The sequence below is a fragment of the Garra rufa genome, chromosome 15 (genome assembly GCF_049309525.1).
Source record: "Garra rufa chromosome 15, GarRuf1.0, whole genome shotgun sequence".
NCBI lineage: Eukaryota > Metazoa > Chordata > Actinopteri > Cypriniformes > Cyprinidae > Garra > Garra rufa.
Window position 1 is genome coordinate 22,115,440 of NC_133375.1, and position 15,458 is coordinate 22,130,897.

At 37.6% G+C, this 15,458-nt stretch overlaps 1 protein-coding gene across 1 annotated transcript; it reads left to right on the top strand.

The window, feature by feature from the left end:
- Positions 1-6,091: 6,091 nt before the first annotated feature.
- rap1aa (RAP1A, member of RAS oncogene family a) lies at positions 6,092-14,596 on the top strand. The gene is made up of 8 exons (XM_073819789.1): positions 6,092-6,148; positions 8,806-8,883; positions 9,015-9,083; positions 9,473-9,529; positions 9,621-9,761; positions 11,795-11,938; positions 12,030-12,152; positions 13,491-14,596. Exons 2-7 carry the CDS (start codon positions 8,827-8,829, stop codon positions 12,117-12,119), a joined length of 558 nt encoding a protein of 185 aa, XP_073675890.1. The 5' UTR covers positions 6,092-6,148; positions 8,806-8,826; the 3' UTR covers positions 12,120-12,152; positions 13,491-14,596.
- Positions 14,597-15,458: the final 862 nt, after the last annotated feature.

Consider the following 15,458-nt stretch of genomic DNA (forward strand, 5'->3'; position numbering starts at 1 on the left):
GTTGATGAACCTAACTGGATGGTGAAGTCATGCAGTAGAGTTGGAATGGCAGGAAAGACAAGGAGCTCAGTCTTTGCCAGATTGAGCTGTAGATGGTGTTCCTTCATCCATGCAGAGATATCCGCCAAGCAGCCTGAGATCTGTGCCGCTACTGATGGATCATCTGGTTTAAATGAGAGGTAGAGCTGTGTGTCATCAGCATAGCAATGGTAGGAGAAGCCATGTGCCTGTATAATGGGACCCAGAGATGTAGTGTATATGGAGAAGAGGAGAGGTCCAAAAACTGATCCCTGAGGAACTCCTGTGACCAGTTGATGAGTTTTAGATACCTCCCCTCCCCAGACCACCCTGAAAGACCTACCAGAGAGGTAGGATTTGAACCAGTGAAGTGGTGTCCCTGTGATGCCCAGCGATGAGAGGGTGGACAGGAGGATCTGATGATTCACTGTGTCAAAAGCTGCAGATAGGTCCAACAAAATAAGTACAGATGATTTGGAATCAGCTTTTGCAGTCCGCAAGGCTTCAGTGACCGACAGTAGCGCAATCTCAGTTGAATGGCCACTCCTTAACCCTGACTGGTTAGCGTCCAGTAGGTTGTTCTGTGTGAGAAATAAAGATAGCTGGTTGAAAACAGCTCGTTCCAGTGTTTTTGCTATGAATGGAAGGAGGGAGACAGGTCTGTAGTTGTCAATGAGTGAAGTGTTAAGTGTAGGTTTCTTGAGCAGTGGGGTTACCCGGGCCTGCTTAAATGTACTGGGGAAAGTGCCTGTAAGAAGAGATGTGTTGATGATGTGTGTGAGCGCCGGTAGGATTGTGGGAGAGATTGCTTGGAGGAGGTGTGAGGGGATAGGATCTAAGGGACATGTCGTAGGATGGCAGGAGAGGAAAAGTTTGGATACTTCTGCCTCAGAGTAGGGACAGAAGGAGAAAAGGGGAGTTTTAGTTGTGGGTGTGGTCAAATTTAGTTCCTGTAAGAGTGGAGCTGAGAACTGACTACTGATAGATGAAGTTTTGTGTGTAAAGAATGTGGCGAAATCATCAGGTGTTATAGAAGTGATGGTAGGAGGTGGAGGGTGACAGAGCAGCGAGTTAAAAGTTTTGAAAAGGTTGCGTACGTCCGGGGCATTGTTGATCTTGTTGTGGAAATATGAAGATTTGGCAGTATGGACTTGAGTAGAGAAAGATGAAAGCAGAGTCTGATACCTACTAAGGTCAGATGGGTCCTTAGATTTGTGCCATTTTCTCTCAGCTGCCCTGAGTTTGGACCGATGCTCACGAAGAACATCGGATAACCAAGGGTTTGAAGGAGAAGCCCGTGCCGGCCTGGAGGAGAGAGGGCATAAATCATCTAGACAAGAAGTAAGTGTGGAACATAGGTTGTCAGTCGCTGCATTAGTATCCATGGATGAGAAGTGGGTTGGAGAGGGAAGAGAGGAGGATACTAAGGAAGAAAGGTGGGAGGGTGAAAGAGAGCGTAAGTTTCGTCCAAAAGTAACAGGCAGAGGAGTTGGGGGTGCACAAGTAGCAAGATGTAGTTCAAACATCCTAGCAAGATGTAGTTCATTTCATCCTAAATTACTTACAGTGCAGATTTGTAATTTGCAATTTGTATTATCTGATTAATTTAAAACATTTGTGATTCTGTCTCAGATAATTCTTACTATGAACTGTTACCATCAACAGTCCAGTCACCAGTTTACACTCCTCCAGTCAAAAACTCTGGTAACTCTTCATTTTTATACCTGTTTGTTTTTTTATGTTGCTTATAGAATCCTTACAATAATAGTAATTTGTATATATTTATATTGTACTTACACTCTCTTATTTAAACACTGCACTCACATTGCAGCAAATAAAATACTATAGTAATATGATCTTGTTATTTTTATTCCAGTCTATGTGATTGTGGTTTGTGCAGGTGTTTTGTCATTCCTGGCTCTCTGGATCCTTGTGGCTTTAGTGTGTATCTACAAGAGAAGATCAGATGTAAAGTCAAAACGTAAGATTACAAACACACATTAACTGCATCAATGTATTGGTTTAAAAAATAAAAAAGAAAGATGCTTCAAATGTTATTCTTCAATTAAATCTCATGTTCCTCTTTTGTTTTTATTAATTTTTAGAATTAATATTTAAATTAATTCTGACCTTTTAATGATAAATGAAATCTAACATTATTTATATTATTCACATGTTGATGGTTTGAAACAGATACAGCTCAAGACTTCAACCGGGTATGGAAACCTCTTTGTGTGCCAGCAAGAACATTTTTGCACCAAACTAATTAATCTGAATTCTGAAAACTGTATCAAAAAAAAAAAAAAAAAAAAAATTAAATATGAGCTTTTAGCTTTCGTTAAATATCTTCAACACTCAGTGTTGAATCTTTACTGTGTATGAACTGTCATTCTCTTCTTCTCTCTGTCAGGCTGTGGACGATGTCTATACAATAGTAGTGTATAGTTTGGATGATCCACCGAAGGAAGACTGTGCTTCTCTAAACTATTCAACTGTATATTACTGTGAACACATGACTTAGAAACAGAGTCATTCTGGAATGTGAGGCTAAATATTTACTATTATAATTAATTCATATTTAGCCCTAATCATTATTTCATCAACATCATCATCATGTCTCTCTTTTTATCTGTATGATAACACAATTTCTGTAATAAGTCAATAAAAAGTACATTGTTTGCAGAACTTTAGCCATCCATCAGTCTGATGACCAAGCGAACGTTAGTTCACCATTATCTGGGTGGCAGATCAGTCGGTGCGCTGCATTCAATTTTAAAACTGTTTCAGAGCATTTGTGGTTTATGTGGTCAAAGAAAAGAACATTTTGCATATGTTCATGTGTGTCAGTTGCAAACAAAATAAGGAACTGCCCCTTAGCTTTGGCCTATGAATATGTGTGTGGTCGCTCATAGCCAAATTTACTGTTATAGCCTATGTTGAATATTAATAAGCACTAAATTGACAGTTTGGTGAAAAGTATTTCCTGGGGCCAGTTGCATAGCCACTATGTTAAAGGTCTTAAAGGTGACATATCACAAAATTCAGACGTTCACAAAATTCAGATGCTTTAAGTGCTATAATCGGGTCCCCAGTGCATCTACAAACCCAGAAAACATGAAAAAGGACAACCCAGTAAGCTTTGGTAGGCCTATTTCTGCAAGCATGTGGAAAAACAAGCACATCACATTTAACGCCATGGCAAGTTTGAGTGAAGCATGCTAACTGTTCTGTCGTTGGCTGCACAGATAAGCACAGAACACTATTTAGAGTCCGAGACAGTTTAAGTTCAATAAGACATGAAAGAGAACTTAGTTTTGTACTCACATCCCATGTGACAGCCACTTTCTGTGCACATGCTTTGGATGTGTGCGTTAAAACGCGTGATTTCAGCGCTATACACATGATAATCAAAACCAAACAGATGTTTTTTTAGCAGAGTATTTGAGATATGAGCGGTAAAGGCACAGTCCTATTCCAGAAAAGGGGGCAGGAAAACAACGTGTTTCTGTTTCCACTTAAAATTTCATCTACCATCACTCACTTTCGACACTTTTGCAAGCTTTGGCTTAGACTTGAAGCGCTAGCTTTAGCCGCTTCCCCCTTTTCAAACTGGGCATATTCAGCTGAGTGATGGTGTTTTAAGTGTCTTATTAGGTTTGTTGTTCCGAACGTTTTTGTGGTTGTTCCCCCACGTTGTATTTTGGCCTTACAAATGTTACAAACTGCGATCTTTGTGTCATCTTCACTCACAACGGCTGGTCACTGATCCGGGCCATTCGTGAGAAAAATCGGCCGATTTCGATCACTAGCCGGTCAATCGGTGCATCTCTACTCAGAATACACAACTTGAAAAATAAAATAGAAATATGATGCCATATTGCATGGCTTTTGGTTGTAATTTTTAGTCAAAGGGCAACAAGAGAAGCGATGCAAGTCTTCACTGTTTTCCTAGTGATAAGAAGAGAAGAAAAGAAAGGGAAGATGCCTCCACTTTAGCCCTGATGCCTTTGAGGCTTTTAGTAGACCACAGATACAGAGACATGAAATGCTAGATGCCATCCTAGCAGGATGTAAACATGCCATCGCTTGTCATGACACTGTGGACACTGAAGGTATTTCTCAGTGTGAATTTCACGTGATATCCGGGAGCATTTAGACTTTAATTTGATTTAATTTTTAAATTTTAAATTTTAATTAGATTTAGATTTGGTTTAATTGGTATTTGGCTTATATTCATTGCCACCTGTAAACTCTTTCAGTAGCTGTGGTCATCATCGTATCAGTATTTTATTTTTTGAGTTTTTTTAAATGTTAAAATTTTGTAGTTCATGCTGCGTTCCAGGCAGGTTGTTGAGCCCGTAAATCACAACTTCAAACCACGACTTACGACTTTGTAGCATTTCAGGCAAGTCTCGCCAAACTGCCTGAGCGCATTTATTGTTTTTATATTATTATTAATTTGATTGCAACATTATATTGTCTTAAAGTCTATTTTTTCACAGTGTACCACTTGCACAAACACCGCACCCGTAGGGGCTGCCATTGTTGTTTCGTGGACTATGTGGCGTACATCCATCCAGTACGAGTTCACGGCTGGGAAGTCACGGGTTTGACTGTCGTTCCAGTGTACTTTCACGGGTGGAAGGTTTGAAAAACACGGGTAACGGGTTGCCTGGAACGCGGCATCAGTGCCAGTAGCTCACTGAGTGCAACCGTTCTATGTAATCAAAATAATGGCAACCCCCATAGTCCAAAATATGTATAAAACGATGTGAATTAATAAAAAAAAATTCTACTACAAATTTTAGTAAGAGACGTTATTTACGCTATATTAAGCCATATAAGTCTTAATACCCTTATCTTAATAGTGAGATGTTTTTGTTTGTGCTCAGCAAAATATGCTTGTTTGGAGAATACAGCTTTTATTTATATTTCCTTGGCAAAAGTCAAATTTTATCTTATAGTTTCAGAGTTCTCAAGCCTTTTAATGTATGCCCATTACTTTTCCACTTGTTCAGCATATTTTATAGCCTGGCAAGCCAGACCCACATAAATGTAGGGTCTGGGCACTCTCCATAGACAGGGCTCAACCGGAGGGTGGGATAAACGGTTGTCTTTCAAACTCCTCGCCACGCAATAGGATAGCGCTACAACCAATCAGAGACTTAGTCGGTCAGGTGACGTAGTCAGAGCGACGAAGATTTTTAACAAAAATCAGTGCACTGTGCAGTCTGTCAGCTAAATAATAGACATAGATGGGCACTAAACCTTTAAAAGTAAACAAAAACATGCACAGACAAATCCAAATTACACCCTGCGGCTCGTGACGATACATTGATGTCCTAAGATACACACCCACGTCCATCTGTCATGAGCACGAGTTTAGCATATCTATGATTCGACTCGTCACATGTGAACGCGCTTTGATGTAGTATACGCAAACACCGAAAGGGGAAATATGTAAAAAAAAAAGTCCAGGATGAGTTTGCGCAAGCAAACGTAATCTTTTTCAGCTTTAAATGGGTTTGAACAACCAGGACAAGCGCAAGTAATTACCATTTTGAATAGCCGCTATATCCACAATCTCTTGTGCTGTGTAAACAATGAGTGTCGTATACACGCCACAGATCGCTTCCGGTGTTTGCGTATTCTACACCACAGCGCGTTCAGATGTAACGAGCTCCTGCTCAGGACACATGGACGTGGGTGTGTATCAAAAGTAAAAAAATATATAAATACTGTTCAGTTTTCCACGCTTAATTCACGGAACCAGGAATTCATGTCTGACTGAATTTATGGTCGCAGGTCAGACGTCATCATGTTAAGCCCGCCCACCGACTCGTGATTGGCCCGGTACATCTTGGATTTTTCGGAAATTTAAGTGAATTGAGAGTAACTAGACTGACCTTAGAAGCAAATGTAATTTGCTGCCGCTAGGGGCGCGTCTAGATTCTAGGCTACATATTTTACAATTATATATCATAAATAAATGATAGGACATTTCATTGTTAATGTCTCTTTAACCCATTCGTGACTGTAGTGTGTCAGGCCAGCCTTCCGCGCACTGCAGTGACGTTTGCATCCGCGAGAGTGACCGGAGTCTGAGCGCGCGGCGGAGCGGCGGGACACGGTGAGTGAACTGTTAACGAATCCCCGAACCACCGTGACCCATTAGGGTCACTCACATCTATATTCACAAGTTTACTTACTATACAGTGAGTGCCAGGTTTGTGAGGAAGGTCGCTTAACAAAACCTCGCGTAAAGCTAACGTGCTAACGAGCTAATGAGGCGCACGCCGGGTGACTGAACAGATTTAACCCGCCCAGCAGCGCTGCTGGCAGTTGGAGTTCACAGGAAACACCGGTGCATTTACAGGCCACGGTCTCTCCTGCGAGCAGACGAAAACAAACACCTGTCCGTATGTTAACGGTGAAATATTTGATCTGCGCGAGTTAAATAGGATTACTGTGTTTTGGTTAGCAAGTTAAATTCTGTGTGTTTATATTTAAAGGCCTTTTGATGCACATACGAACTCTGTGTCCACACTGGCATAAAATCTTACTCGACAAGTGAGCAAAATGACATTACAGCTGTTAGTGTAGAGGAATGTTTCGTACAGACTGAATCCTGGTTATAGAGGAGATGCAGTCTTGTGTCACGTTATGATTACAGTCCTGGTGACACTGTAATGTTATTGAACCGTTTAACATTAGTGGAGACACTGGTCAATTGTACACTTGTTGCAGTTTTATCTGTGGTGTTTGGTTTAATTTGATGATATTTGAAAGCGTAAACAGGAAGTAAGTCAGAAAAGACTAATAGATTAATATCATTCACTACTCTGGAGAATGGCACAGTCTTGTTTATGCCTTTTAATTGCCTATCAATCAGTGAAAATATTGCTTACATAAACACATGCAAATTGTATAATATCCAAGTTACACGTCAAGTAATTGTGCAGTTAATTGTCAAATTGTATTTTCAGAAAGTTTTGTAATATTTGTCCTCTCCTTAAATTTGTCACTACCAAAACTGTAATGTAAAGTAATGTGTAATTTAATAAAAAGGGTTACATTGACCTATGAACAAATTGCTTACATCTTCCTTGTAAATATATATATATTTCTATTATTTTCTAGTTTTCAGAAGTAAATCAATAACAATTACAGTTTGAACAATATTTTCAAGTGTGATTTATAAGATTTGTTCCATTTTGAATCCAGTCTTTGTAAAAGGCAAAAAGTTGATCATACTGATTTCAAAGTTAAGGATTTATTAGTTTGCATATACATTGAACCAAACATCATAACATCTTAGTTGATAATTCAATGTACTTTAATTTTGATAAAACATTCCATGTTTCAGTAAATGTTATGGAATACCCCCCAAAACGTGTGTTAAATTATATTTTAAAAATGGTGTTCGGTAGTGACATTCTTTAAAGTTACACAGATTTTTCATACATTAGAACACATTTACCTCAAAATGATGAGACCTATCTACTCTCACCATATAGCTATGAGAGAGAGAGACACATGAATATTTTCTGATCATAAATGTAAGGGTGTAATTGAAATCAGTCTCAGCCAATGGACTAAAACATACACTGTTTCAGTAACGACATTAAAATGCGGGACACTTTTTTTTCCCCGTAATATATATATAAATTTGAAATTTAGGGGTTAGGGTTCGGATCAGCCACCTTCTAATTGAAGGTACACACTAAATGATGATTTTATATGTATTAAGTATACTGATATTTTAAATATTGTGGGTTTCAATAGATAATAAAAGGATCTTAGTAAACATTTAAGATTTCAATACTTAAATGCTTTTTAAATACGTTCTTTGGTTGTGGGAAAGCAGTTTGCACCAATTCTATAGCCCATATAGGACTGTAATTTAAAGTCAGCATTTTTAGGGATTTTTTAAAATAAGTGATTATTGCATGTATTGTGCACTCAGCAACATTTCTCTGTCATCCCTTTCCTTCAGCGACCTGTCACTCATATGAAATTGCAGCAATTAGCAAACAACAACGATTCAATCAATTCCAGATGGACAAAATTATGTTCCACCTTATATTTTCTTCATTCAGGAAGCCATTTAGAAGAGGGAAGATGTTTACATTTTTGACATTTAACTTTCCAGAATGTCTTTTTCTAGATTTAATAGCTTCAGGCTGAATGAACTGGTGCATTAGCATAGCATCAGTTTGAGCTGCATGCAGTAGATAAGCTGTTTGTTTGGTCATTTGGATGCATTTGCATCCTTGATCACAGTGGAATTTAAAGTGCACTCTGAATGATCCCAAATAGCTCTGTAAAACATTTGCTAGGAATGTGCACAGCTGTAGTGACAGTGTTTTAAAGGAAATAAATTGAAACATGCAATTTATCAAAAAGAGTAAACTGTATAACTAAAGCATCTAATTAAAGTCGGCATGAAACAAAAGTTGTGATTGGGCTTGACTTTTTTCATCTGGAAATTGTTGGTAATGTGATTGACAGGTTGCTGTGATCAGAAAGAAGAATTTAAATTTTATGGTGACTTGAGAGCACAACTAAAAATAAACCTAGTAAGCCGTGAAAAAGTGGTATAAATATGGTTAACATTTATCAGGGTTGGGGTCAATTCAGGAAAACATTTATGCTTCTGGTAACCTCAGTGTGCTAACCACGTCCTCAGAAAACCAAAAGCTTGTTGAGCGCTTCGAACCTTGCACTGATGAATGATAAGAGTGTGTGTGTGTGTGTGTGCGTGTGTGCTGTGATTGAATCTTACAGGCCTCAATAGAGAGACCCACCATGCGTGAATATAAGCTTGTGGTCCTGGGCTCTGGAGGCGTGGGGAAGTCTGCACTGGTAACTTCAGCCTTATTAAACTTTACACATTATGGTACTAAAAATGGACATTGTATACAGTATCTGTAGTGTTTTTCTCTCTATTTTATAGTATTTATTCAGGAGATTCTGTTTTTTTTTTTCTTTTACAGACAGTTCAGTTTGTACAGGGAATATTTGTTGAAAAATATGATCCCACAATAGAAGACTCGTATAGAAAGGTAAGTAAATCATTTTGGTATAGCTGAATTAAAATGTCATATCCACCTTTTTTATCCTGTAAGAGTAGGGGCCATTTATACATTTTTTTGGTCTGGCTTCCGGTCTCATCCGGATCTCAGCTATTATTACCTGTGCAAAAGCTAGTTTTGCTGCTTGATATTGCAACTTTGTGTGTCTTACCATATTATTTTAATGTATTATTATAACACAATGGTTTGTAGTGCGAACATTTGTACAGTTTACTGCACATTGTTATTCTTTTCGTTAATTTCTTATAGCGGATAAAGAACCGGAAGTCTCACCCATAGGCTTACTTCCATGTTGAAAAAAAAAAGTGGATAGGATTATATGCAAATGCTATACTGACAGTCTCTCTCTCTGTTTTTAGCAAGTTGAGGTTGATGGGCAGCAATGTATGCTAGAGATCCTGGATACTGCAGGCACAGTGAGTTTAATATGATGCATGAACTCATCCGGCCAATTAGTTAATTAGTCGTCCATGTGAACTCAATAGATTATTGATTGTTTGCCTACAGGAGCAGTTCACAGCGATGAGGGACCTGTACATGAAAAATGGCCAGGGTTTCGCTCTGGTTTACTCTATCACAGCACAGTCCACCTTTAATGACCTGCAGGACCTACGGGAGCAGATTCTAAGAGTGAAGGACACAGAGGATGTGAGTAACTTTATGTAATAATTTGTTAATATTAATACTATTATTAACGGTGATTGCTATGGCAAATCACAAATCAAAACAGTTGTTTTTGTGTTTTGTTAAAAAAAAATCATAAACTAATGTCAGCCATAGCAAGTTCTAACCAGCAAAGGCAAAACAAATAAAGCACAAAACTGATTTGATTTTACGAAGGCAAGAGCTTTGAGACATGCATGAAATTTGCAGAAGTTGTGTTCACACTTTGGCTGTGTTCACTCTACTTCACCAGAGCACCCACATTCTGTATTTACAGCTCTTGCTCAATGATTGCAATTTTAGTTCTCTAATTTTATATATATATACACACACACACAACTGTTGAAATGTGTCTTTGAAATAAGTCTCTAATGCTTAGCAAGACTGCATTTATTCAGTCATTTATTTCCATGATGGCAAAGCTGAATTTTCAGCAGTCGTTACTCCAGTCTTCAGTGTCACATGATCCTTCAGAAATCATTAATATGTTGGTGATCAAGAAACATTTCTTGTTATTATCAGTGTTGAAACAGTTGTGCTGCTCAATTTTTATTGTGAAAATTGTGATTTTTTTTTTTTTCAAGATACTTTGATAAATAGAAAGAACAGCTTTTAGTAAATGGACATCTTTTGCAGCATTATAAACATCTTCACAGCCACTTCTAAACAATGTAATGCATCCTTGCTGAATAAAAACATAAATTTCTTAAAAACATTTGACATTAACATTTGAACGGTAATGTGTATATGAACCTTTTACATGAGTATGGGACATGTTTTGTGCCTCTAAATAAGACATAAAGGTGACCTATTATGTCCCTTTTTACAATAAATAAGTCTCTGATGAGTGTGTATGTTAAGTTTTAGTTCAAAACACTCAACCGATAAATTTTTAAAGCTTGTTAAAATTGCCATTTTAATGGTATAAGCCAAAATGTGCCGTTTTTGTGTTGTCCCAAATGCAAATGAGCTGGTGCTCTTGGGCCCCTGTCAGAAGGAGGCGGAGCTTCAAGAGCCAGGAAAAACAAAACAGGACAATCTTACGCACTGAAAATGTCAGGAACTCTCAGTAGCTGTGTTCAGTTTTTTATTTTCAAAGCAGAATTGGTTTAAAAGTCAGTCATCTGATTATACTGTGCATAATGAATGTTCATAAATTGCACCGAATGGGAGCATGGCATAAAAATAACCACATAGCTGGTCTCGTGGTGCCATTGCGTGCTAATACAAACTTTATAAGTCAACAAGTTTATGAGCTCAACAAATTTAAGCGGTTGACTTCTTTCGTATGCAATTTTACCACCACATTCCATTTAACTACCACATTCCTATTTACGATCATTCTGGTAGCATGTGAAGGCAGAGACAATTTGGAAAAAAAAATGCATGTTACTTACTTTGTCTGGAGCTGATGTTCGTGCCCGAAGCGTTGGTATTGATCCCTAAAAATATGGGGGACTTCACAGATATTTCCTGGGACATTTTCTTCAAAAATAAAATTTAGCCGGTGTCCCCAGCGCCTCAGATGGTGTGTTCATTAATGGATATCAAAACACAACACTTGTAATGCCTCTTTGGCGCTGACATTGTATGTCTCCAGCAGCTACAGCAAGAAAACAGTAATGGTGGACCACTGCTTCTCACTCAGGGCTGTGTCTGTGCTAATAGGGCAGAGATCATCACAAATGGGCTTTTTGCCTACGATCAACACCAACGTAGAGAGAAATCTGAGATCTCATATTCAAGAGAGACTGTTTATGACTTATTGGGATTATTAAAAAAATTAGTGGGTGGATTTTACCATTATAGACTGGTTGTTTTCACACACTGTGGCGACATTTATAAAAGTGATTTTTTCCATAATAGGTTTCCCTTTAAATCAGACAAATCTTTTTTTTTTTTTTTTTTAAACAATCAAATTTCTTATTTAAACCAGATGCAAACATAGTACACAAACTCATCCGATGTCTTGCTCTCTTTCTCTCTCTCTCTCTCTCTCTCTCTCTCTGTCTGTATAGGTGCCAATGATCTTGGTTGGAAATAAGTGTGATCTAGAGGATGAGAGGGTGGTTGGAAAGGAGCAGGGTCAGAATCTTGCTCGTCAGTGGTGTAATTGTGCCTTTCTAGAATCTTCTGCCAAATCAAAGATCAATGTCAATGAGGTGAGTCACAGTTAAAAAAAACGCACATGCACCAGATCACATAAAGACAGTTTTCTAATGAAAGTCCTTTGTCTTTTTGTGTGTATGTTAGATCTTTTATGACCTGGTAAGACAGATAAACAGAAAGACGCCAGTGGAGAAGAAGAGAGCGAAAAAGAAGTCAAACTGCATCCTGCTGTAACACAACTGCATCACTGCAGCAGCTCTGAGCCAGGTAGTCGATCAGAAGTTCATTAGGAATCAGTTCATGCACTATTAGAAACTCATTTCATCCATGATCAATGATAAAGATTTCACCTAGCGATATCTACAAGGGTTGCATAAAATACCAGTTATTGAATGATAAATGGTTGGTTAAATGGTTAAAAACTATGTAATTAGGACGATGTTTTAATGTTACAGAGACCATGTGTATGTTAAAAGATCAGTGAAAATTTGATTTATCCTGTCAGACCTATTTAATATCAGTGGATCTTTAATATTTGTGAAAATACCTAGAGAAAGCTATCAACAAGCATTCCTATTAAAGGAGTAGTTCACTTTCAGAACAAAAATTTACAGATAATGTACTCACCCCCTTGTCATCCAAGATGTTCATGTCTTTCTTTCTTCAGTTGTAAGGAAATTATGTTTTTTGAGGAAAACATTTCAGGATTTCTCTCCATATAATGGACTTCTATGGTGCCCCCGAGTATGGTGCCGAGAAAAGAAGGGTCTTATCTAGCAAAACGATCGGTTATTTTATAAAAAAATTACGATTTATATACTTTTTAACCTCAAATGCTCGTCTTGTCTAGTTCTGTGTGTACTCTGTGTAGAGATTAAAAAGTATATAAATTGTAAATGTTTTTAGAAAATAATTGATCGTTTTGCTAGATAAGATCCTTCTTCCTCGGCTGGGATCATTTAGAGCCCTTTAAAGCTGCATTTAAATTGTTTTTCGGAAGTTCAAACTCGGGGGCACCATAAAAGTCCATTATATGGAGAGAAATCCTGAAATGTTTTCCTCAAAAAAACATTTTTTTTCATGACTGAGGAAAGAAAGACATGAACATCTTGGATGACAAGGGGGTGAGTACAATATCTGAAAATTTTTGTTCTGAAAACTCGCTTCACATGCAATAAACATATTCGCTGCATTCATTCACTGTGAACGGAGCCGTTCTGAGGCACGGAAAACACCGGATCAAGATGATTGAAAACAATCTGCGAAAACAGACTTGATGAAGAGATTAAGCTATATTGCGCTTTCGGTTTTAGTTCATTTGACAGATACTGTGTCAAAGCATAATGGCCCAAAACACAACTTTAAAAGCCTTTAATGTTATAATAAGTTAAGATATATTTTGAAATTGCACTTTCTGCCTGGAAGACCTGTTGATATCAAGACAGTTTTGCTATCACGATATTGATAATATCGTTACATACCTAATTTTCATTCATCTTATTGCCATTATTTGCATCTTGCTGGACAATTTTTTGGTTTAGCAGCTCTGCAAAGGAGTTACTTGATATGGATGGCATGAATTTTTTCCCCTTTGATTCTTTTCAGATTGCCGAAATGAAGAACTGTTGCCCAGCTGGCCAACATTCCAGTTCCTCTCTACAGATATTGGCCGAACAATTAATAAGGCAGAACACCAGACTCCTCAACTAAAACACAGACTTGACAGGAAAAGAGAGATGCAGCCTCTGCCTTTTCTTCCAGAACGGTCTTGAAAATTTTTGCTTCCCCCCTCTCCTTGATTTTTGTTTTTTTTCTGAAGGAGATTCCACACTGTGGATCTGTTTCTGGAGCAGAAGCTCCGTCTGTGACATGGTAAAGGGGGAGGGGGGGGGGGGGGGGGGTTAGACAGTCTGGGAGAGGGTTCAGGACTTTCTTAATGCCTATGGAGAGAATAGAGACATTTCAAAAACATGATGCTCGATGCTCATGTTTGTAAAATGATCAGAAATGTTTCTTTTTTTCCCATAATGTTTGAACTATCACTAATCATTTGTACAGAGAAGAAGCTGTGTCCTTCATTCATCAAAACATTTTCTGAGTGATTTGAACACTCACTGCTTTCATATTCCCCATAATATGCTTAGATTCTTATTTCCTTTTTATCTAAACAAGCTGTGAAAAAATAAAAATGTCCTCTTTTCTTTTGGTGGTAAGGTTAAAATAAGACATTTGGATCTGTCTTGAAGATAAAGATATATTGTACTGAAGCCAATGCATTTGTTTTTTCACAATCAAAATTGCGTTAATTACTCCAGCTTTTAAACCTAATTAAATTTTAGTATATTTTCTTGTTTTTTCTCTTGGTTGTATTTTGCGGTAGGCTGTAGCTCAGCCTGGGATAAATATCAACCGTTTTGTGCCTGAGCAGGAGAAGGATGAAATCAGATCTATAATGCAGAGATGACTTCTCCTCCGATAACCGCTAAACCAATAATCAATAGTCAGTCCTTGACACTTCATTTGCCAAGTTAAATCAGTCTTGATGTGTCAAATATTTCATTTTAGTTTTCATTGTTCTGCTCCATGGTTTTGTTGAGCATTTCAAGCAAAGTGTCTGGCTGGCTTTTGATTTGTTTTTAAAAAAGTAATGTGTGCTTTATGATTTTTTTTTTTTTTTGGACATAGATTTAAATAAATGTATTTCATATTGATGTGGTGTTTTATGTGTATTTTTTTGTAGATTACCATTCCTTAACAACATAGATCCTTATAGAAATACAGATTTTCAGTGTGAGCCACTTACTGTACTAAGCCATATAAATTATTTCACATATATTACATTTCTTTACAAAGCTCGTTGCAGATATGGAATGCTGCAAATGTAGGTGATTCATACTTGCTGAATTAAATGTGCAAAAAAATGTTTCTTAAAGGGATAGTTCACCCAAAAATTAAAATTCTTTTATTAACTACTCGCCCTCATGTCGTTCCAAACCCATAAGACCTTTGTTCGTCTTTGGAACACATTAAGATATTCTTGTAGATTTGTAAAATTATGGTTGAACCACTGATTAACTCTTTTGTCAATGTACCAAGGGTCCCTTGCTGTCTATGAAGGGTCAGAGAGCTCTTGTATTACTTAAAAATTTGTGTTCCAAAGATGAGCGAAGGTCTTACGGGTTTGGACATGAAGGTGAGTAAGTAATGACATAATGTTCATTTTTGGGTGAACTATCCCATTAATTCATAAAGATTCACGATTAGGCATGACAAAAGCAGATAATCATGATGCATAATACTTGAATGGCATATCCTGTCCCTCTTTACTCTGAATTTAATAATAATTATATTAATGATAACTCTTATAGGCCTACAGGAACTCTACTTTTTACATTTTATTTTAAAAAACAGTATTCTACATCACAAGTATTAAATAGCTCTGATAACAGGTATAGAGACTATTGCAGGACCCACAGCCATATATTTCTATCTGTTACAGAGAACATGAGGGTGCTCATAAAACAGGCAGGTATTTGCATTTGCTCAGTTTTCATTTTTGCATAGCAGTTTAGC